Raw genomic sequence first — 25,142 nt, 5'->3', positions numbered from 1 at the left:
ATCGCCCGCACCGCTAATGTTTGAGCAGCAGATCCACAGCCTGCCTGCCCTAAACGTGCACGTGAATCCTATCGTCTCGTGTGTGTTTTGTTGGTTGGGGGGGGGGGGGGGGGGGGGGGGGGGGGGGGGGGGGGGGGGAAAAAAAAAAATTTTTAGCGAAAAAAAAAAAGTTTGGAGCTGGGGGGGGGGGGGGGGGGGGGGAAAAAAAAAAAAAAAAAAAAAAATTGTAGCCCGGCCCCCCCCGCGCGCCCCCCCGCCGCCCCCCGCGCCGCGCCCCCCCCCCGCCCCCCCGCCCCCGCCCCCGCCGCCCGCCGCCCAAAAAATTTACGGAGAAGGTGAAAAAAAAAAAAAAAGGAGAAAGCCCCCGCCCCCCCGCCCCCCGCCCGCCCCCCCCCCCCCAAGAAAGCCCCCCTTTTTTTTTTTTTTTTTGGTAGCATGTGATTTGTTCTTCACAAGGGCAACGCGAAACGCAAATGACGATCATCCCTTTTTTATTTTTTATTTTTATTTTTTATTTTTTATTTATTTATTTTTTTTTTTTTTTGGGGGTGGGGGGGGGGGGGGGGGGGGCTCTAGCTAAATCAATTTAGTCCTAGTCCAGGAGGGAGGTAGAACAAAATTGAAACGCGTCTAAAACGCAAATTTGAACTGGTTCTAACCCAATTCTTGTGAGTCTTGGCCCGGGGGAGTTGTCAGTGGTCGGATGTTTTAGATAGAATGTGACCAACATTCAGCAAATCCTCGAAGAGTCCGGGCATTTCTAATTACCCTTTGATATCTACGTGACAGCACAAAATCCCGCGACCAAATTCCCACACCAATAATCATATAGTAGCCATCGGGGGTTATAAGCGAAAAAAAAAGAAACCCAGAAAGTAAATTGAGAGTTCTTCCAAATCCCCAGGCTTAATTGGGGATTAGAGAGGTTTTCAAAAAAAAAATGGGGGTTAAACGCCTAACACCCAAATTTATTGGGGATTTAGTAAAGTTTACCCAAGAAAATATAAAGATTGGGCAGTTTTTCTTCCACCTCTTCTTGAATTTAGTCTTCAAAATTCGCTCCAAATGCTGTTCAAAGACGTAATAACACTCATGATCCCACAGGAAGCAGCATTACTCAAACCCTGTATCAAATAATGAGGCACTAGCTGTACAGATCAACATCAGATGTTCGGTGTCAGGACCCAAATTTATTGAATCTCCTCCAAGCATTTCGGATGTCACGGGACCCAGCGCCGACTCGGTAGAGCCAAAGCGTAAGGCTCCGGAGATAAACATGCAGTCGATGTCTGATAGAGGCAAGCTCGTCCGTTCTTATTTATGTTAGCGTCAAAGCAGAGAATGCATGCATTTGAGTTGATGTCTAGACTTTTGAAATGAGATGGGAGAAGCGAGCAGCTGATACACGGCTATTTCGCAATCTGGACGATTCTAACATTCTCAGGGTCACAAAACTCCCACGGCTATTTGTTGCACTGTGACTAACAAGTAAGCTCGCGACTGTGATTGCATAAAGGTCTCAAAGTAACAGCCCGCCTGTTCTGCAAATTTTGGCGAAAATTGTAACCTCTTGAGCAGCGAAAGGAATTTAAATTGCATTCCACTAGGGGCCAACAACCAACAGAATTCAATGAAACCTTTTACCCAAGATCAAGCCTTCAGTGCATATTATAAATTTTAAAACAGAACCAAGCAACTACAACTAAAACTACATGCAGCAGCAATTGAATGCAACCGACACTTGCGAAATTACACTAGCAGCCAATCAAAAATCCCCTTCGAGTACTTGTATAAAGGTCCATGGCTACCGGTAGCAAACATGACCAAGCTATTAACAAAGCATCATGACATAAAAGCAAACTTCACAGTGCAAACCTCTGCATGACGCACCAAGACAGATACTTGTCAGCCATCATTTCCCTCTGAGAAGAAAATTTGAGAAAGAGGTAAGAAACTTATAAGCATGTGAAGCTGAAGAAAAAGACTGAAATAAAGGACAATGTCTTTCCGAGTATGCTCACGTGTTCATCATCAATGTTATGTTGTCTCCTTTCAAGAGAATCCTCCCTAAGAAAATACAAAGAAGCATCTCAGTTCTTTGAATGTATAAAAAATGTGAAAATTAAGCATAAATGAGAAGAGGAATGGCAAAACTCACCTAGTGACTTCCTGGTTTTCTTTTTGACATTAAGCTCCTCTGCATCATCCAGAACCAAATTCATGTACTCATCAAAACCCTAATACAAAAGACGAAATCAAGCAGGGTTACTAAGATGCTATATCACAACAACTTAATAACTTGGGATAGTTTCAAATAGATTGGTATAATAGAACAAACATTATTTCAAACAAATGCCTCGAAACAAAGCAGACACTTTGTATAAGCATGCAGATGAGTTAAGGCAGGAAAACAATACTCAGATCAAATCAGATGAAAACAAAACGTGAAACATTTGGAAAAGTAGACGTCACCTGAGGCCCAGTTTTAAACCTGATCCTACAGTGTAGCATCCAGATCGATAATGGTTGATAATTCACAACATAACAGGATTGTCTGTGTCACGATAGGCACACAGATACCTGAAATCACTTATTCAAGAAAATACTTCAGTCCCTATGAACCACTAATCTCCATAGGACTCTACGCTCTAGATACCTAAGGCTAAATCAAGGGTGGTGTATGTGTAACACAAATACAACCCAGTGATTTATATGTAAGGATTAGATTTCTGACAATACCCAGTTCTAGATATATGCTACTTTCACTCTTGTATTGATCTCCTCCACTGTCCAATATACAGCTTCTATGGATACCATTTAAGCTTGTTAGATGAATGGTTCTTGTCACTGTACAGACATTTGGCTGGATACCAAGTGAGTTGCTCAAAATAAAGGTGACCCTTGTTTCAAAACAGCACGAAACTATCTTTTCGCGCCTAAAAATATTGAAGATATGACTTGAGTATCATCCATCCGACAATCCAATTTTATTCAAGCTGATGCTTCTGACTGCATCTCCACTCTCCAACCTCCATAAGGCCAATTCTTTTTGCATAAACTTCATGTACCAATGTATGACAAGCCAAAATCATTCCCTTTAGATTCGTGCCTTGTAAATTTCTAAATCATTAACTGTTGCTAATCCCTTCACCTTCAAGCATTTTTTATTTCATATAACCTTTCTCCATTAGCCTTTTGTACCAAGCAAACCTGTAAATAATTAATTATTGCCACATCCTTCAAGCAGTTATCTATTACCTCTTAGTACCATACAATATGATTCTAAATGTTATCCACCCAATATTGAAAGCCTAACGCCCATTGGGAAAAGTTGACTCTTACAACGGGTTATCTATCTCCATTGATGTATTGATCATCATTTTCAATTGTTTCCTCAGAGAACTCACGCACATTTCTTCAGAAATTGGCATCTCAGTAAGCATCTCCACACTTTTTTTACCACAACAATAATATAATGGATCCAAATCCTAACTGCACCATCAAGTATAGGGTACGTAAGGGTAAGTTTAAGCTACTACAAAAAACAACAAACTATGTATTTTAGACAAGACAAATCAATAAGCACTCTTACTTCAGAGTTTTGAATTGCTGTTTATTATGGATCTAAGCTGAAAATTCAACTCCAGTTTACGCGAAGATGGCTTCAGAAACTGGTCATATTCATTGTGTGATGACATTTAAAGTGTATCATGTGTCCCCTTTAAGTACACAAATGAATATTGGCATTCAGAGAACCAAGACCAAATTCCAGCAATTCTACAGAAGTAAAAAGTCTTAGGGCTTATAGCAAATGCATAAATGGTCAAATATTATGAAAGAGCTACAAAAGCAAAGAGGAGAGATTCATAACTGGTCACTTAAGGAAATTAGAGCTTTTCAGCTTCTTGCGTAAAAACTTACAGTTAAGTAAGCTTGAACTCCCAAACTATCACAGGTAAAAGTCTTAACATTACAACTTCTGATGGAATTTGTATCCTCTCCACTACTAAAAGTAGTGGAGATACACTACTAAAAGTAGTGGAGATACCGGTACTTTTCTTATATTCATTCATTGATTGATTAATAGAAGGTTGTGATTGTCTTATTGAGTGTAGAATAGAAATGAGTGCAATTCACCGGGATACAATAGATGATTGTTATAGAATGAATTATAATTGTCCTTCACGGCCCATTGAATAATCAAAATTTTGTATCATAAAAGGAGTGGTCTCTCCACTACTTTTTGGTAGTGGAGATGAGATCCCAATTCCTATATAGAGCAATAGATTCATGTAGGTATCACACAACAGAACTAGGATGCCAGATGGTTAAAAACCCTGTGGTTGGAGCCAATCCAAGAAAACCATGATTTATCTGATCAAAATGCTTGGGGTTGGGGGATTTCAATACTGTAGAAATATCAAAGATATTTGAGATTGCAACAGGGAGTGTCAAATGTAGGATGGTCCCTGCTTAATTGAGATACTAAAGCCCACGAAAACTAGACAAACTCGTATATGCACATCTAATACAACTCTTATTAACCCGACAAAGGAATGCACCAAAAGCCTGAATAAAACTATCCAATAAAGACATCAGAACCATGAGAATATTAGTTATCATATTAAAATATTACACGTGACCTACAAGAAAATTACTTATTATAAGGATATATGATCCCATAATAATCCTTCATGCCTTTCAACTTCCTAAACCATGTCTAACTCTACAATTTTATTTCCTTCACTTTCGTCCTAAGACAATGCTGCCTAAAACAATTTCAGAGGTAGACAATGCTATCTGAAGTCAACTCTACGAAAATCTAAATGGACATGACAAGGTCTAAAATATCAGTTATTGAAAATATATTGGACAACCAAAGTTCATATTAGATATCGACTATAAGGGATATAACGGGATAAGTAGTAAATTGGAATGTCATATCGGATGATGAGCATATATAACATAATCTCCCAAAATGTAATCTACGCATATTTAATGAAATATCGAGAAATGGTCTTTGGAATGGTTGTCAACGGACATCTTCGTATGAGAAATTGGCAAGCAATTTGGGGGAGAGAATAGTGGAGGCGGAGAGAATTAGAGCTACATGATGAGCGGATGTGAAATAGAATAGGATAGCACGGTTTTTGTTTAGTAGATGAGGCGGATATGAAAAAAAAGACTTTTTACCTCCAAAACCAAACCGGTTCACTTAGAATATAAATTGTAGAAAATTGAGTAATTTTTAACCTACGAGAAATTAGCTGCTTTATCAGATTTACATCGATATATCGGGATAGATCGGCCGAAAATGATATGTCATAAATTTTTGCAGAAATCATATCGGCCATGTCCTAAACCCTCTATATCAGCGACAAATCAATAAAATTGGCCTAATTTCAAGCATGAACAAATCAAAAATTTCATCAGTTACATTAAACGCTGGGCATTCCTAGGCATTAGACTTGACGTCCAACGCTTAGACGCCTAGGCGGGCGCCTAAGCAATTTCTGGGCTTTTTTCATTTTTATTTTTTAATTGCGATACTTGAATACACACACACACACCCCACACACTCAATCAAAGATGCACAAATACTTAAATACCAACACATATGCTATCCAAAACTATAGTAATTAATCAAAGATGCATACATACTAGATAGCAAGGCATATAATATCTCATATTTAGAAGTTCAGGTCCCAAAATATCAGCAAAAAGACAGTCAAACAGGAATAGTCGACTTAAGTTAACAATAACTTAAGTTTAAATTACTGTTAACTAACTTAATTTAACAAAGTCAAAATATAGATATTTAATAAACTTAAGTATTTAAGTTACTGTTAACTAAATTGCTTAGTTTACAAATTATAGTAGCTCTATGTATGCTTATATTTCTCAACTCAAATTATAAGGTCATCTCAACAATGAAAAACTTATTCTCAAATCTCAACTCAAATTACAATAGCTAGCTCTATGTATACTTATACTTCTCAACTTAAATTATAAGTTCATCTTAAGTTCTCAACAATGAAAAACTAATTCTCAACTAAATTGCTTATGCAGTATGCTTATACTTCTCAACAGTCAAAAAATAGATATTTACGAATGTCTTTAAGTTACTGTTACAGAGATGGGGGGAGCTCGGAGATCGAAGACGAGGTAGGGGGCTTCGACTAAGCTTCTAGTGCTCAGAGATCGAAGACGAGGTGGGAGGAGCTCGGAGGAGGCTTCGACAGAGGTAACGGGCCTTCGAAGAGGCTTCCAGAGGCTTAAACGACTCCGAGAGGCTTCGACGAGGTCAAGGGAGCTTCGACAGGGCTTCGACAAAGTTGACGGGGTCACAAGGCTTCGACGTGGCTTCGACAGCTTCAAGAGGCGTTGACGAGGCCATGAGAGGCTTCGACAGCTTCGAGAGGCTTTGACGAGGCCAGGGGAGTTTCGACAGGGCTTCGACGGGGAACATGATTTCGGAAGCACAGAGTTGAGAAAAATTTGTGGCGGCGTCAGGAGTGAGAAATGAGAATTAGGGTTACTGTTTAGTTGGGTTTGGGTTTGTTTATTTTAGCGCCCATTTGGAATTTTTTTATAGAAATTGTTGGGCGGGCCATTTAAGCAGCCCGCTTAGCTCTGGACGGGTGCTTAGGCGCTGCCAGCGCCTAAACAGCACCGCTCAGGGTGTTTCGAGATGCCCTAGGCACCGCCTACGCCTAGGTAGGCGCCTATGCGGCCGCCCAGGGCGTTTTTTAAAACACTTATTTTCATGAAGAACAATTGTAAATACAAAAAAATGCAACTTGTAAATGAAATTATAATAGCATAAATTTTACAAAACCCCTTAGGTTTGGGCATTTATCAAATAATCCCCTTAACTTGCAAAATGTTACAACCCATCCCGCTCCTATTTTAGGTTTTGTCAAAAAAAACCCGAACTGACAGATTTACTTCAAACTCTCATTCTAGCTTAGGGTCTGTTTGGTTTGACAGCAGTACTGAAAGTAAAAATAGATCAAAGAAGCAACTTCTAAACTTATGAAGTAGGAAGTAATGGAGATAACTTTTTTTTTTGTTTCACATATTTTGTTAAGTAGTAGAAACAGTACTTATTCTTCATTCTCTTTTTTTTGTTTAGATAGCAATGAAAAGTTGTTAGGAAGCAACTAATAAAAAAAATATTAATAAGACAAATTATTTATTTCCAAATTAATAGACATTTCACCTACTTTCGAGCTACTTCCGGGTCTTGAGGGGTGAAAAAATATTTAGAAAGTAACGAGAGCATGTAGTCGCAACATCAGTGTTTACCAAAGTATTGAAAGTAGATTTTTAAAAGAAACAAACTTATTTTTTTGCTCGGAAGTGTAGCGGAAGTAGCATCTATTTCCTTTACTTCAGCTACTTCGTAATTACTTCTGTACAAACAAACAGGCCCCTAAGGGGGTTTATGGAGCCCCTTAGGTGTGGTTGTTTCTTACATAATCGTCCTAACTTTGAAAATGTCACAAAACCCTGTTTAAGTTTTGTTAGAAAACCCCCAACTAACACCATTAGAGGAGTTTTTGAAAACGATTGTCGTTTGGCAAAAGGTTAAGTAAGGGCTTAAGGAGACTTCAACTCCTTCTTAACCTTCCAAACACAAAAAATCTATACAATGTTCCTAAGAAAAACCATAAGGGTTGTGACGTTTTGAGAGTTAAGGGGATTAACTGAGACGTCCAAACTTAAAAAGGAGACTCCGTGAAACTTACGATAATGCGCCCTTCAATCCTCAGGTCCTTCTGCTCAAAGAGCCAGATCTGAATGCGAGCTTTCTGCATCAATTGAAAGCTCATCGTCACAACAAAGGATCTCCCATTAAATAATCAAACGAGAAAGGGAATTTTCAGAAAGACTTACACTCTGAAGAAACCTGAAGATGAGATTCTGAGCACAAAGAAACAAACTTGGTTAGATCAAAGCGAAATCAAGTTTTAAAAATTAGGGTTTGTGAGAGGGCAGAGACGAACGTACGATGGGCTGGGTCATAATCCTCTGAACCCTGGTGGTCGCCATGGCTGCTGCTGCTGCTCTAGGGCCGCAATCTAGAGAAAGTTAGGGTTTATGAGTCGGAAGTGGAGAGGGGAGTAAAACCCTAGAGACAGCAACGAGGGCGTGTTTGGTCGCGGACTTCTCGGTTGGCCTAAATTTCTTTGTGCCGGGAAATTATTATGGGCTTTCCCTTGTCGAATTGGCCCTGCAAACTTGGGCCTTCCTAAAAGTTCGTTATTTCGACATGCTTGAATACCCCTTAAATTCCCTCACTTGTCTTCTTAGCATCTTATAGGCCTTGCTAGTCTTTGGCAGCATTTATACTAGCGTGCACCCCATGCAAAGCACACCCCCTTGTTTTTAAGCACTATATTTTAAACTTATTTTTCTCTAAGTTTTAATGCATTTAATTTGATTATTATATATTTAAAATTAGAAATTATATCTACTCTTCTACACCTAAAAAAGGATGCAAGTTTTAATACATTTAATGTAGAATTTATATTTACTCATTATACTTAGAAAAGGATCTAAGTTACATTTGATTTAAAAAATAAATCTATATTTAAAGAAGGATCCAAATGTTAATACTATAGCGAAAATATTTTATGTCACACTACAGTTTTTACTGTAGCATAAACAGTACTCAAGCACATAGGACAGATTTTGTTTACTGTTTATGCTATAATAATTTACTGTATCATTTACTGTAGTATAAACAATGATTTTTTGGATCCTCCTATAAGTATAAAAGAGTAGATACCTTAAATTGTTTAAAATTAGCATGTTCATATCCTCTATCATGCCAAATATTTATAAAGTAACAATAGAATTTTCTAAGTATTAATATTTGTTAAATTTATTGTTAGGCCAACCTCAACTCTAATTTAAGGTAGAATCAATATAATTTTATAATAAAACTTTGGTAGATTTCATACTCCCTTTAAAAGCACGAGTTCGGAAAATCTTTTTTAGACAAATATACACCTTTATAGTTTCAACTACCTTATCTATAATCAAATTCTAATTTTCAATGGTCAATATTACCCTTCACTATTTTGAATATTTTATTTATACCTTAATCTATCCTAATCATAATCATATCTTATCCTAATCCTATGTGAACCATGTTTAGCTTAACAATTTAAAAAAACTAAAATATTAATAAAATATATAAAATATAAAAATGATATTAGTTTGTTAAGATAAAGAAATTACAAGTAGATAACATATTATAATACATGAAGTATTGTAAAAAAAACCATAAAAAGTTTAAAATTATAAAAATCATCCCAATGTTTCAAAACTTAAAATAAAAAACATGAAATTAAAAAATTAACATCAGTTTGCAAAGAATTTAAAATTTACAGTTAACACCTCAATGTCTCAAAAATTATAGAAACACCCTCAAAAGTTTAAATTACAGACAAGCACATTAAAATTCTAAAATTTTAAAACTTACAAACAACACAGATGAATTCAAGAGATTACCATGATACACCTAAAATTTTTGACATTTAAATTTAAATTTTTTAATTAACACCCTTAATATCTCAAAAATTATAGAAACACTTTCAACAGTTCAAATTATAAAAAGCCACCCTAAAATTCTAAAATTTGTAAATAAAATAAGATGAATTCAAGATATTATCCTTAGACACCTAAAAAATTAAAATTTGCCAAAATTAACCTCAAATTTTTTTAAAAACCCCTTCAAAATTTAAAAATCGTAAAAAAAACTCTAAATTTTCAAAATTTTTAACTAGCACACATCAAATTCGTCGATTGGTAGACCGCTGAAATTTAATATTTTTCAAAATTAATCTATAGTTTTAATGATTGTAAAAGACACCCTTAAAATTTTAGAGTTACAAGAAATATACTAACATTTAAAAATTACCATCAACACATGAAACATAGAATTTACAACTACCAAACTTAAAAGTAAAATTTTTTAAAAACTCTTTCAAAATTTTAAAAATTATAAATCACACCCTCAAAGTTCAAAACCACAAAAATGGGCTAAAATTTTAAAACTTGGCAAAGAAAAGTGTAATTGTTTGGTATTTTTCATATATATATATATATTAAAATTTCTAATTTAGGGATTTACTATCCATTTTCAGCATCTAAGAATAGTCTAAGTTGATACTGGTAAACAAAAACAATAAGAATTGATTAAAAACATCCGGTTAATGGATAAAATTTTTAAAAATATTATAGATTAAAAATTATCGGCACTATATAAATTAAAGTAATTTCATATAATTTTAGTAATAAGTTGGGGTAGCCAAAATACATTCGTAACATTAATTGATAGATGTTTAAATCCATAGAAATGATAAAACACTATAATATTATACCTTAGCATTAATTGATTTTAATTTAGAAACTTTAATCTTTGACGTTAATAATATTTATAGGGTAAAAGAATACAAGGAATTATATATGGAGAAACTATTAGAATATTTAGAGATAACTTTAAAAGAATTGAGTTATTTCCATTGCAAATGAGAAAGTGATAGAAATAAATCTAAAATTCAGAAAACGTCAATGAATCACTTGAAATGGCATTAACATAAGACATATCTATTAATGAAGCACTGAATGAGCTACATTAAAAAATAATTTAATAACTTTATCCTAATCAAAGAAAAAATCTCCATGGAAGACATAATAATAATTAGTAAGTATTCATAAATTCCATACTGTGTTCTTCAAATTAAATATTAATATTATAATCTAAGAGAAATTGGTAATGAATAATGCAGGTATTTAGTTTAGATCTTTATGGAAAATGACAGGGATAGAGCAAAGGTAATATTATTGAAATAACAGAAATTCTTATTGGATGCACATCAGAAGAATTCATTTTAGAGGAAAATAAAGAGATAGCTTCTAATTTATTTAAGTAATAAATTAGGAACACAAAGAATTTTATATATATGAAATTAATATTTATTCTCATTGAAATAGAAAAAAAAATCAAAGTCTATATTTTGAGCAGTTTGTGTTGAACATCATAAGTACATTTGACTTCTTTGTAAAGTTAAATGAGATGATAAAAAATTAACGAGCCTAGGAAAGATAATAGCATAAAAAATACAAAATTAGCCTGATGTCACAATTGATGTAGATGATGAAGACAATACTCTAGAATTGTCCGAGAAATGATAAATAATAAACCTGAAGAAGGATTGATCTTAACTCAATAAAAAATAAAATAGAAGAAATAAAAACAATATTTTATGAATATTTTATAGAATAGTTTAATTATTTTGAGTGAAATTAGGAATCTTTAGAAGGGAGTTTCATGAATTTTTTTCAGTACTTTTATATTCTTATGTGGATGTTTTTATCATATAAAAGTATACTAGAGTTAGCATTAATCTTTAATTTATATTTTTTTATGAAGTCTATCAATGATTAGGAATAAACTTCATATTCTCTTTTGCATCGTTTTAACATACTTTAAATCAATCATTTTGCCATATTGGTTTTAAATATTCACCTTCCTTGTATAACACTATTTTAATATTTTTCACTTTGCAATGCTATACTTTCTCAAATAAAGCTTAGTTTCATATCGGTCAAAAATAATATGAAAATTCAAATTATTTTTAAATTATATTTGTTTTTTGTCAATTCAAATATCAACATGAAAATTTAAATTGGGTGTATCCCATTTAAACAAACATAAAAAAATAATCGGGATGTAAGAGTTTAAAGAAAAAAATGAGCACAAACTGCCAAAAATACTTAATCATGGTATTAAATCACGTGCATTGCACGTGTGTAAAAACTAGTCAATGATAAAAGCACATGTTGACTTTCGTGTCAGCTTCACATAGTTATGTCCCCGGAAACGTAGCCCCTGAACGCGGGGGGAAAAATATGAAATTCACGTTCGAACTCTGAAGGTCAGAATGTCTCTTCTTATTCTCTAACTCTTATGAGTTATTTTTGTGAGAAGAGATCCAATCTTCTGGTAGGTTAATCTTTCCTCACCAAACCATCTGCTGATCAAATCAAATGACAGTGGACCCACCAATATTCCCATCTGCCAGTCATTGGCGTTTCTCAGACTCAACGTGCTAGGACCTAAACGCCTAACATTAAAGTCTCCCTTTGAGTGGTAATACGAGTTGGCACTTTCTTTGCTACCCGTATTCCACTCTCTTTGCATTCTGGTCAAACCTATAAAAGTTAGGGCCAAAGCCAAAATCCCCTCTCGATTCCTCCAATGAACGAGAGGTCCACTTTCAAATCGAGTTAGGGTCATCTCAAACTCCTGCTGGGTCAAACCTATAAAAGTTAGGGCCAAAGCCAAAATCCCCTCTCGATTCCTCCAATGAACGAGAGGTCCACCTTCAAATCGAGCGATCAAACCTTCCGACAGTTAGGTCGTCTCAAACTCCTGCTTGGTCAAACATTCATACAGTTAGGGCCACAGCCAAAATCTCCTCTCGATTCCCCCAATGAACGAGAGGTCCACTTCCAAATCGGGTAATCAAACCTTCCGACAGTTAGGGTTATCCGAATTGTTACGATTCTCGGAGTGGAGATCCCACTCTTAGTTTCATCCTTCCGGATTCTGGGGGTGGAGATCCCACCTCGAGTTTCCTTTCCAGCTGTAGATAGAATATAAAATTCTTCCTCTTCAGCACCGGGAGATAGAATATAAAATTCTTCCTCTCCTCGGACCTTTCCGATGCTCGGAGTGGAGAACCCACTCCCAGTTCATCATTCCGGATTCTGGGGGTGGGGGATCCCACCTCAAGTTCCCTTTCCGGCCGAAGATAGAATATAAAATTCTTCCTCTTCAGCACCGGGAGATAGAATATAAAATTCTTCCTCTCCCGTTTCTCAATCTGTCTTTGCTTTTAGAAAAGACACGATTGTCAAATCCGGGCACTCGATGCACGGGGAATTTTATCCCGAAGCCTGAGTAGGGATAAGTCAACGCCTAACACGCGTTGCCGGGTAGTCTATTCCCGTGAGAAAGACGAAGTCTATGTATTCAAAATCATAGCATTAAGTCTAAGAGAAGCAATTCTCTTAGCACAACGTTACATGTGAAACGGGTTTTAATAATTCACATGCTAGCCCGATTCAAACGGTAATCGGTAAAGGCACATCAAACCCGTTGATGGCTGGGGGTTTGCCAAAAATCCCAAAGCCTATGTCTAACACACATGGCCGGTTAGTCTTTGACCGTAAAAAGGACAAAAGACCACATATTCAACATTGTGGCAGGTTGTTATTAATAACACCATAATCCGTGCCTCACACGCACGGGGAATTTTATCCTGAATCCTAAGTAAGGATAAGTCAGCGCCTAACACGCGTTGCCGGGTAGTCTATTCCCGTGAGAAAGACGAAGTCTACGTATTCAATATCGTAGCACTAAAAGGGTTAACTCTTTTAGCTTAAACGTCACATAGGAGCGGACTTAAACAATCCGCATGCTAGCCCGACTCAAACGGTAGTCGGTAAAGGCTAATCAAATCCGTTGAAGGCTGGGGATTAGCCAAAAATCCTAAAGTCAACGCCTAACACGCGTCGCCGGGTAGTCTATTCCCGTGAGAAAGACGAAGTCTACGTATTCAATATCGTAGCACTAAGAGCGTTAACTCTCTTAGCACAACGTCACATGCGGAACGGACTTAAACAATCCGCATGCTAGCCCGACTCAAACGGTAGTCGGTAAAGGCTAATCAAATCCGTTGATGGCTGAGGATTTGCCAAAAATTCTATAACTGCGAGTCATTGACGCATCAACTCCCCTAGTTGGTCTCGTGACTCGAGCACCCAACAAATTCGGGACAAAATCCACACATGCAGATGAATCAACTTTAACAGTTGGTCCTGCAACCCCAACATTCGGGACCGCGATGCTCCAATACCTTAAGAGCTTAAACTGTGTATACTCCAGCAAACGTACGAGTATAAACTGTGTTAATGGCGATTTGTAAACCCTAGGGACAACGCCGGTCAACGCGTAACCCTAGGTCAACGCCAAGCAACGCGTTGCAACAAAAGTCAACGTTCGACGATTCAAACCCTAGGGAAGGTCAGAATGTCTCTTCTTATTCTCTAACTCTTATGAGTTATTTTTGTGAGAAGAGATCCAATCTTCTGATCGGTTAATCTTTCCTCACCAAACCATCCGCTGATCAAATCAAACGACAGTGGACCCACCAACATTCCCATCTGCCAGTCATTGGCGTTTCTCAGACTCAACGTGCTAGGTCCTAAACGCCTAACATTAAAGTCTCCCTTTGAGTGGTAATATGGGTTGGCACTTTCTTTGCTACCCGTATTCCACTCTCTTTGCGTTCTGGTCAAACCTATAAAAGTTAGGGCCAAAGCCAAAATCCCCTCTCGATTCCTCCAATGAACGAGAGGTCCACCTTCAAATCGAGCGATCAAACCTTCCGACAGTTAGGTCGTCTCAAACTCCTGCTTGGTCAAACATTCATACAGTTAGGGCCACAGCCAAAATCTCCTCTCGATTCCCCCAATGAACGAGAGGTCCACTTCCAAATCGGGTAATCAAACCTTCCGACAGTTAGGGTTATCCGAATTGTTACGATTCTCGGAGTGGAGATCCCACTCTTAGTTTCATCCTTCCGGATTCTGGGGGTGGAGATCCCACCTCGAGTTTCCTTTCCAGCTGTAGATAGAATATAAAATTCTTCCTCTTCAGCACCGGGAGATAGAATATAAAATTCTTCCTCTCCTCGGACCTTTCCGATGCTCGGAGTGGAGAACCCACTCCCAGTTCATCATTCCGGATTCTGGGGGTGGGGGATCCCACCTCAAGTTCCCTTTCCAGCTGTAGATAGAATATAAAATTCTTCCTCTTCAGCACCGGGAGATAGAATATAAAATTCTTCCTCTCCCGTTTCTCAATCTGTCTTTGCTTTTAGAAAAGACACGATTGTCAAATCCGGGCACTCGATGCACGGGGAATTTTATCCCGAAGCCTGAGTAGGGATAAGTCAACGCCTAACACGCGTTGCCGGGTAGTCTATTCCCGTGAGAAAGACGAAGTCTATGTATTCAAAATCATAGCATTAAGTCTAAGAGAAGCAATTCTCTTAGCACAACGTTACATGTGAAACGGGTTTTAATAATTCACATGCTAGCCCGATTCAAACGGTAATCGGTAAAGGCACATCAAACCCGTTGATGGCTGGGGGTTTGCCAAAAATCCCAAAGCCTATGTCTAACACGCATTGCCGGTTAGTCCTTGACCGTAAAAAGGACAAAAGACCACATATTCAACATTGTGGCAGGTTGTTATTAATAACACCATAATCCGTGCCTCACACGCACGGGGAATTTTATCCTGAATCCTAAGTAAGGATAAGTCAGCGCCTAACACGCGTTGCCGGATAGTCTATTCCCGTGAGAAAGACGAAGTCTACGTATTCAATATCGTAGCACTAAAAGGGTTAACTCTTTTAGCTTAAACGTCACATGGGAGCGGACTTAAACAATCCGTATACTAGCCCGACTCAAACGGTAGTCGGTAAAGGCTAATCAAATCCGTTGAAGGCTGGGGATTAGCCAAAAATCCTAAAGTCAACGCCTAACACGCGTCGCCGGGTAGTCTATTCCCGTGAGAAAGACGAAGTCTACGTATTCAATATCGTAGCACTAAAAGGGTTAACTCTTTTAGCTTAAACGTCACATAGGACAACGTCACATGCGGAACGGACTTAAACAATCCGCATGCTAGCCCGACTCAAACGGTAGTCGGTAAAGGCTCATCAAATCCGTTGATGGCTGAGGATTTGGCAAAAATTCTATAACTGCGAGTCATTGACGCATCAACTCCACTAGTTGGTCTCGTGACTTAAGCACCCAACAAATTCAGGATAAAATCCACACATGCAGATGAATCAACTTTAACAGTTGGTCCTGCAACCCCAACATTCGGGACCGCGATGCTCCAATACCTTAAGAGCTTAAACTGTGTATACTCCAGCAAACGTACGAGTATAAACTGTGTTAATGGCGATCCGTAAACCCTAGGGTCAACGCCAGTCAACGCGTAACCCTAGGTCAACGCCAGTCAACGCGTTGCAACCGAAGTCAACGTTCGACGATTCGAAACCCTAGGATGGACGCCGGTCAACGCGTAACCCTAGGTCAACGCCAGTCAACGCGTTGCAAGCGGAAGTCAACGTTCGACGATTCGAAACCCTAGGGTGGACGCCGGTCAACGCGTAACCCTAGGTCAACGCCAGTCAACGCGTTGCAAGCGAAAGTCAACGTTCGAAGATGTAAGATCCACACCATTCAACGTTCGACGATCCAAAACCCTAGGGTGGACGCTGGTCAACGCGTAACCCTAGGTCAACGCCGGTCAACGCGTTGCGACAAAAAGCCAACACACGGGGATCCGAAACCCTAAGCCAGCACGATGTGACGGAGGTAGTTCAAAGTCAACTCAATGACACGAGCCAAACTCAATTCATCAGCTGCAAACTCGAGACTCCGACGACGGCCAGACGATAAACGCAGCGCCGGAAGAACCTCGGCTATTCGTCAAAGCATCGAATAGATCGAAAATCGAAAGAGTCAAGAGTTGAAGCTAACTACGCCGACTGAAGGCCAGATCAATCACATCCAAAGTATTCCAGCCTCTTCTATAAAAGAAACGAGTCAGGAACACTTTGGAGGGGGTATCTGTAGGCATCAAAAATTGCCTATAGTTCTCCACAACCGGTTCAGTGTTAACGAGCGACGATGAACGTCACCATCCAATCCACATGAGCCTAATCGACGTCGACGAACGACTGAAGTGAATCGACGAGTTACATGAGCGGATAGGACTTCGGAATCACGAAGACCCGGACCAATCGGGAAGCCCGGCACTGTTCACAAAAAGGACAACGCCCTTCATGCCTCGACCACTCTACAGATAATCCAATCACCAGAGCGGGTCAAACTCTTCGTCGCGCATCCAACGCACCCGGAATCACTCAAATCCGAATCCGGACGAAGAATATACAGGGGAACCAACAAAACACCTAAACGGAGTCTCGGCAAGCTCGAAACACCCGAGGGGTGTCTTGGCAAAACCAAGACACCCCAGGGGTGTCTCGGCCAAGCCGAGACACCCAAGGGGTGTCTCGGCCTTGGCCGAGACACCCTAGGGTGTCTCGGCCTTGGCCGAGACACCAGGGGGTGTCTCGGCCAAGGCTGAGACACCAGGGGGTGTCCGCACCCCCTAGACCCCCCTAGACCCCCTACACTCTCTCATTTACCTATAAATAGCCCCCCTTGGTGCCTTGATTTGAGGAGGATTTTTGGAGAGCTTTAGCCGAGGTATACGCTTATAGCTTCTAGATCTCACGCGGATCGACGAAGTTCTGCTTCTATATCCCTCCGCGGATAGACGAAGCTCTGCCCGATTTTCTCGGAACAGATCTGATTGCCCCGGTGGTCCACGGATATCAACGTCCCCGTCACAGGCCAAAGACCCACGCAAGCGAGAGATGACAAACAGCTCTTGCGTTTGTTTGAAAGGAGTTGCATTTATTTTGTTTTCATTGTGTACCGGTCTTATAAAAAGGCTATCTTTTTATTTCATTGTAACGATCAAAGTTATAATGAATGCAGCAATGAATACAGCGACTTTTTCCGCAAACAGGTTTTCCGAAAAATAATAGGAAGAGGCAGTTTGTAGAGGGTGGGAAGTTTTATTTGTATATATTTATATGAGCACGACGCTGACGCTGTCTCTGACGAGCTCTTTTCGTCAATGTCGTCGGGCTTTGATTCGATGACTTTTCAATTAGATAAGAGCCATTTTGAGCAGAGGTGTTGCGAGTGAAATTCTCAGCAACAATCAAGTGAGAGTCTTCATTTTGTGCCTTCTTTGGCATGCAACTCTATATAAGTTGGTTTTTTACTGTTCATAAGAATTTTTTTGTTGTTCTCCTTTAGTTTATAAGAAGTAGATGACACAATTATTTTTTTGATGTTAAAATAGCTACAGTAAAAAAGAAAAAAAATAACCGGCGGTTCCAAATTACCTGCAGAGAAAAAAAACAAAGAATGACGAAATGGCTATAGGAAAACAGAAGTTGGAGAAGAAAAAACAAAGAACTACATGGAAAAGAAAAAAAACTATTGCTAATGGCCTGCTGCTGCCGAGTGGAGAAAAAACAAAAGCTGGAAAACGAAAGAAAAAACAAAGAGGATTAAAGAAAAAAAACTAGAAAACGAAATCTCTTACCTTGCGCTGCCGATCGTCGTCGTCGCCCGTCGAATGTCGTCGAGGTGGAGGCGGAGATGAGAGGGAGGCGAAAGAGATAAGAAGAGGCGGCTAGGGCTTGGGTCGGGATTCAGAGGCGAGAGAGAGAGGTTATTATGCATTCGGGTTTTGGGTTCGCGTCGGGTTCAGGTAGAAAAATTAACAAAAATTAAAAGTGTTTAGCGGTTAAAATCGCTTTTAAGCGCTAAACAGCGCTATTTACACGCTATCAGCCGCTTTTCGAGTGAAAAGCAGTTTTCCGCGCCTTGACACCCCGCGAGCACGGTAAGCGGAGTGGTTCCCCCCCGCTTCCGCGAATAGCAGCGCTATAGCGCCGCTATTCGTCGCTTTTTACAACCATGATTGAAACTATGTCAATTACCAAATGCTCCCTCCCTCATCCTTTAACCCCCACTTCTAATATGTTAGCAATATATTTAATATATTATTAATACAATAATATTATTATTAACAAATTATAATGTATTATATCATATAATAGTAATATATTATATTACAATAGAAATAATATATTAATATTATGTTATAATCAGTATAATGTATTAACAATATTTGCATGATGAATAATATAGTGTATTACTATTGAGGATTTTTATGATATAAGACACCCAAATATTCTTTACTTCTATATTAGACCCTAAAATTGTGGGATGTAAACTCCCAAATTCTTTAAGTTGTTTTCAAAAAAGAACCCCCCCACCCGACTCAGTTATATTTAAGTTTTTAACAAATAAAATTTTAAATTTGTGTGTCAATATTAGGGATTATATTTTACAGGACCATTTTAGCTCATTATAAATGGATGTTGTTCTTCCCTAACTTCTCTTTCTCTCTCAAACTCCTCATACCCATTGTCTCTCTCTGCCATCTTTCTCCTTCAATTTTTTTTTTGGGATTCCTAAAGCCTATAAAGGTTTGAGATTTTGACAGGAAAATAGAGATATATGAGGAAAAACAGAGAAGAGAAGACATAGGAATTGGGAAACAAAGAAGGAGAATGAGATTGAATTTCTAAGGGTTATTATTTTAAGTTATTTTATGTGATTAAGAGTTGACCATACTTAGGTAAATAATTTGGATGGAAACTCTTCATGGGGTCAATTTTGAGACAACTTAAAGGGTTGGGGTCTACTTAGAAATACCTAAGATTTTGGGGTCTAGTATAGAAATAAAGAAGATTTTGTGGTCTTATATCATAAAAACCCTAATAATTATAATATATTACAAAATAACTCTTACAATCCGACGATAAACTAGACCTTAAAAACATGAAATTTGCAAAACAGTTCGTAAAAACCCAAAATTACAAAACACTCCTTCAAAATCTGAAAGATGCTAATCATTCCTAAAAATAAGAAAAGTACAAATAACAGTCCCTTAAAATTCCCAAATTACAAAAACAAACCCTTACAATCTTAAAGTTGCAAATCAACTCTTTAAAATTTGAAATTACAGAAACCACTCCATAAGAATTTGAAAATTATAAACTATTCCCATAGAAATTTGAAAATTGCAACTTGCAAAGAAGTAAGGGTAAATTGCACTTAATCCCCCTATGGTTTGTAAGTTTTAAAAAAAAATATTTCTCTAAAGGCTTAAAGGTAACACTTTCTCCCCTACTTTTTTAGTTTTTGATCTAATTGGTCACATGACACCCTTATGCCCCTTTTAATGGCTAAACTATCCCTCTCTCCCCCCTTCCTCCCTCCCTTATGGAAGAAATAAATTCTTTCTTTTTCTTTTCCTTTCTCCGTGAATTGCATTTATCTCTCTCATAGTTGCACTTATCTCCTATGAAGCACCGACTCTTCAAAATAGCCGGCGAGTCCGTCTCCGACGCGCGTCAGACGCGGACACGCGTTCGACACGCGCGGGTCAACGGCTCGACTCGCCGCAGACACGGGTCGGACACGGCGATTCCACTCCCGACACTTGACAAAACCCAGACCCGAAACCCAAACCCGAAACTCAATTTCAAAGTTAAAGAAACCAAAAACCCTAACCCTAGTCGTCAGAAATCAAAACTTACCCGATCAATAGTTCGTCCTCGTCCTCATCGTCAGCTCTCAGTCTCGTCCTCATCGTCGTCGATCATCCTCATCAACGGTTCGTCGTCGTCGATCATCCCCGTCACGTATTTTGCTCAGTCTCCGCTCTCTCTCTCAGTCTCTCTCTCTTTCTCTCTCCGATTGCTCTCTCTCTTTCTCCGATCGCTCTCTCTTTCTCAGTCGCTCTCTCTCTCCCCCGATCTCGCTCTCTCTCTCAATCGCTCTCTCTCTCCCCCGATCGCTCTCTCTCTCCGATCGATCTCTCTCTCTTATCTTATCGCTCTTTGTTCTCTCTCGCTCTCTTTTCAAAAATCACAAAAAACCCTAGAAATTTTCAAATTCACACAAACTCCCCCCACCAAACTTACTGTTTATTTTAATCATTTTAAGTTAATGTTACAGTGTTACTGTTAAGTGTTCAATATTTATTAGGGTTAATAAATATGATTTTAGTTACTGTTAAATATTAATTAGGGTTTTATTTTTTAATTTACTATTAAATATGATTTTAGTTTCTATTTTACTATTATTAATCTTTAGTTACTATTAATTATGATTTTAGTTATTGTTTTGCTATTATTAATTTTTTTAATTTATTGTTATTGCTATTGTATTTTACAGAAATGGAACAAGATGGGAGTTCTAGTGGTAGTGGAGTACAAGATGACAAATGTCCGCTTTGAAAATATGTTACCAAATTGGAGAAAAGGGGATGAATTGCAGGAGAAAATTGGAGATGGAGATATAATTATTGCAGAGGATTTTACTGGTTCACACTCAAGAGTTAAAAATCACCTCTTGAGGATAAACGGGACTGGAATTAAGATGTGTTTCAAGTCAACACCCGAAAACCTAAGGGAGTTTCAAAGGACGTTGGATCAAGCGGAGACGAGGTTGAGGGCTTCTAAGCTTAAGATGCCAGTTTTGCCTATATCTTCGACTGCAAGTACGACCGGTATAGGTGCAAGTGCAAGCATACTGATTGGTGCGGGTGAATCTAAGAGGAGGAGGGGGTCTAATACCGTGGAACAAACATTCAATATGGGAGCAAGGGAGGAATTGGATGCATTGATTGATAGGATGTTCTACACCAGGGGATTGTCCTTCAACTTGATAAGGAATCCATATGCCAAGGCTTTTGCATATGTCGCAAGCAATCCAATCTCTGTCAAGCCTCCCGATTACAATTCCATAAGGATCACTATCTTACAACGTGGGAAAACTCACGTAGAAAGATTGATGGAGCCCATTAGGGGCATATGGCAACAGAAATGGGTCTTCATTTGTAGTGATAGGTGGACGGATGCACAAAGGAGGTCCATCATCAATTTTATGACGGTTATGTGAGGGTAAGCTAATGTTCTTGAATACCGTAAATATCGAGGAAGAAATCAAGAATAAGTATTTTATCCAAGCACAGCTAGAAAGTGCATCACAGAGGTGAGACCGAAAATGTCATCCAAATCATAACCGATAATGCTTCGGCATGCAAGGCCGCAGGAGGGCTTATGGAGGGCACCTGGCCTCACATATTTTGGACTCATTGTGAAGTCCATACACTCATTCTTGTTATCAAGAATATTTGTGCGGTTAAGAACACGGAAACAAATGCCATGACTTATGCACAATTACATTGGATTACAGAGATATCTGATGATGCATTGTTTATGAAGAATTTTATCATGAATCACTCTATGCGACTTTTCATGTTTAATGATTATTCCAAGATGAAGCTCCTATCGATTGCCGACACAAGATTTGCCTCGTGGATTATTATGTTGAAGAGGTTTAAGGTCGTCAAGAGAGGCCTCCAAGACATGGTCCTTAGTGATCGATGGAGCTTGTATAGAGAAGATGATGTGGGAAAAGCTCAATTTGTGAAAGAAAAAGTCCTCGATGATTTGTGGTGGGACAAGATAGATTTTATTCTTGACTTTACTGGCCCAATCTATGAAATAATAAGGGTCACCGACACCGATACACCATGTCTTCATTTGGTGTATGATATGTGAGATACAATGCTTGAGAAGGTGAAGCAAGTTATTTATAGGCATGAGGGTAAAATGGATAACGAGGAATCTCCTTTTTATGAGGTGGTTCACAAGATCTTGGTGGATTGATGGAACAATAGCAACACCCCGCTTCAGTGCTTGGCACACTCTTTAGTTCCAAGATAATATTTCACATTTCACTCTTTAATGCGAATATTTCTTTTACTTAATACCTTGTGGGCTAATTCATGTTATTAAGAAACATAAGTACTATCATTCCACATGGCTCAATGAGGACGTCAATCGGCAAGTTCCAAATCAAGATCTTGAGATCTCTACGAAAAGAGCAAAATGCTTAAGAAGATACTATCCTAACCCCGATGAACGACGGGCGGTGAACTTGGAATATGCTAAGTTTGTGGGGGCTTTGGAGTCTTTTAGTGATCCGGATTCTCTTTCCGATAGAGCCCATATGGATCCTAAGTCATGGTGGTTTCTTTATGGTGCAAGTACTCCAAATTTACAATCATTGGCCGTAAAGCTTCTGGGCCAACCTTGTTCCTCTTCTTGTTGTGAACGGAATTGGAGTACGTATGGTTTCATTCGCTCCTTAAAGAGGAACAAGCTAACCTAGGCATGTGCGGAGGATCTTGTTTATATTCACACCAATATTCGCTTACTTTCTTGAAGTTCGGAAGAGTATATGGAAGGGGAATCAAGAATGTGGGATGTTGGTGGAGATGCCTTTGACTCATTTCAAGGTGCCGGTATTTTAGATGTTGCCGCCCTTTCTCTTGACGAGCTCACGATGGAGGCCGTTGTGTTTGAGGAGGATGAAGGAGTTGAAACCATAGAATGATCTTTTGATGTTTTAACTTGAGAACTTTATTTTTAAGATACGCTTTTGGTTGTAATTTTTGCAATGTTAGTAACTTAGAATTTTGTAGCCATTGAACTAGTTGCAACTTGAACTTTATTCTCTTGTATTTTGATATGCTCAAGATGAAAGTAATGAAAATTAAAATTTGGTATTATCTTCAAATTAGTTACATAGCTTACATTTGTCATTGATTATACAAGTCAATGTTACATAATAATATAACATAAAAAATTGATCTATTTTTCTATATGTTCATCTTCTCTTTCTTGTCTTCTTTAATATTATTGTCTTCAATTCTCCAAAATATCATTGTCATCCCGACATCTTAATTCACACCTGCAACACACACTTTTCTTTAGTTTTTTATTTATAATCTCCACTTTACATAAAAAATATGAAAATGTAATAGGAATTTAATTCAATATTAATCTATATATAATAATAATATTAAAAAAATCTAGCCTTGTTGCCGTATCCTATTTTTTTGGGTATTGCTGTGTCCGTGTCCGTGCTTCATAGCTTATCTCATCTTAAGTTTTATTTTCATAACCTTTCCCTCACAAAGTTTATTTTGTTATCATTTTCTCTCCTACAACTTAAAAATGACTCTGGTTATTTTTAAGACAAAAGTACCATTGTTATTTACCGTTATGTTTTTACTCTAGAAAAGATATAAATCAATAAAATTTAAAAGAACTTTAGACTATAAGTATAATTATCTTTGATATTTCATTCTTGTTCGCTGATTAAGTTCTTTTTAAATTAGTTAACACATTTTAAGAATTTATTTTGACCTATAAATATTAAAAATTTGAATTCATATTCAAAATTCTGGAATTCAATTTTTATATTTATATTAGATTTCAAAATTAGGAATATTCAGAAAAAACTGATTCATGATATGATGGATACTATAATATATTTTAAGTCTTCAAAAAATAACCTTCGTTAATGTTTTGATGTTTTAAAACAATTTATGCTTGATACTAATATTTAAAAACTATTATAGATATATGTATGGCTAGAGGAGTCTTTTCACCGCTGAAGGGATGAATTATTTTATGAGGTATAATTGTAAGTATGAAAAATTTCGTGAGGAATAAATACAATTGACCAATAAAAAAGAAAAACAAAAAACATGTTTATTTTTTCTCATTTGAGGAGAAGGGGAGAGAGGGAGGGAGGCAGAAGAGAGAGAGAGAGAGAAGGAAGGGGGGGAGGAGGGATATACCTGAGGCGGGTCATATGAGTGTCAGATTTTAAAGTCGTTTGTTTGTAGTTTTCAGATTTTTAAGGAGGTTGCTTGTAATTTTCTGAATTTTAAAGAAGTTGTTTGCAGTTTTCTTATTTTTAAGAGGTTGTCTGCAATATTTTGATCTTTAAGAGGTGTTTATAATTTGCAAATTTTATGTGGGCTGGTTTTTAGATTTCTGGGGCTATTTGTAATTTTCTGATTTTTAAGGGGTTGTTTTGTGATTATAGATTTTTGAAGGGACTGATATGTAACTTGAAGATTATTAGGGGATGTGTTTGTAATTTTAGGATTTTAATGGGTTTTTTTGTAATTTTTCTATTTTGACCTGTTTGTAAATTTTAGACTTTTAAGTGTTGTTTTTTGCAATTTTTTTTTAATTTTCAGGATTGAGTTGCTATTTTTAGATTCTTAGGGCTCTCTTTTAGCAATTTTCAAATTATAGGGGTTGTTTTGTAATACATAACTATTGATATTCTAGATCATATTTTACTCAAATATTGTTAATAAGTTATTTTGACTACAATATAATCTTTATATATTATTTAATAATGTAATATAATAATATTATTATATTATATTATACAATTAATATTAAATATATTGCTAACATATTATAATGATAAGGAATAGGGAAGCGGTTGAA

General features: G+C 37.6%; 1 protein-coding gene across 1 annotated transcript; it reads right to left on the bottom strand.

The window, feature by feature from the left end:
- Positions 1,585-8,184, bottom strand: LOC109825652 (small nuclear ribonucleoprotein E-like). The gene is made up of 6 exons (XM_020392516.1): positions 8,014-8,184; positions 7,900-7,926; positions 7,752-7,814; positions 2,159-2,237; positions 2,022-2,067; positions 1,585-1,922 (listed from the first exon to the last, which is right to left on the bottom strand). Exons 1-6 carry the CDS (start codon positions 8,053-8,055, stop codon positions 1,913-1,915), a joined length of 267 nt encoding a protein of 88 aa, XP_020248105.1. The 5' UTR covers positions 8,056-8,184; the 3' UTR covers positions 1,585-1,912.

This window comes from Asparagus officinalis, chromosome 10 (genome assembly GCF_001876935.1).
Source record: "Asparagus officinalis chromosome 10, Aspof.V1, whole genome shotgun sequence".
Classification (NCBI taxonomy): Eukaryota; Viridiplantae; Streptophyta; class Magnoliopsida; order Asparagales; family Asparagaceae; genus Asparagus; species Asparagus officinalis.
Note: the sequence above shows the minus strand (reverse complement) of the source record. Positions and strands in the feature narration are given on the sequence as shown.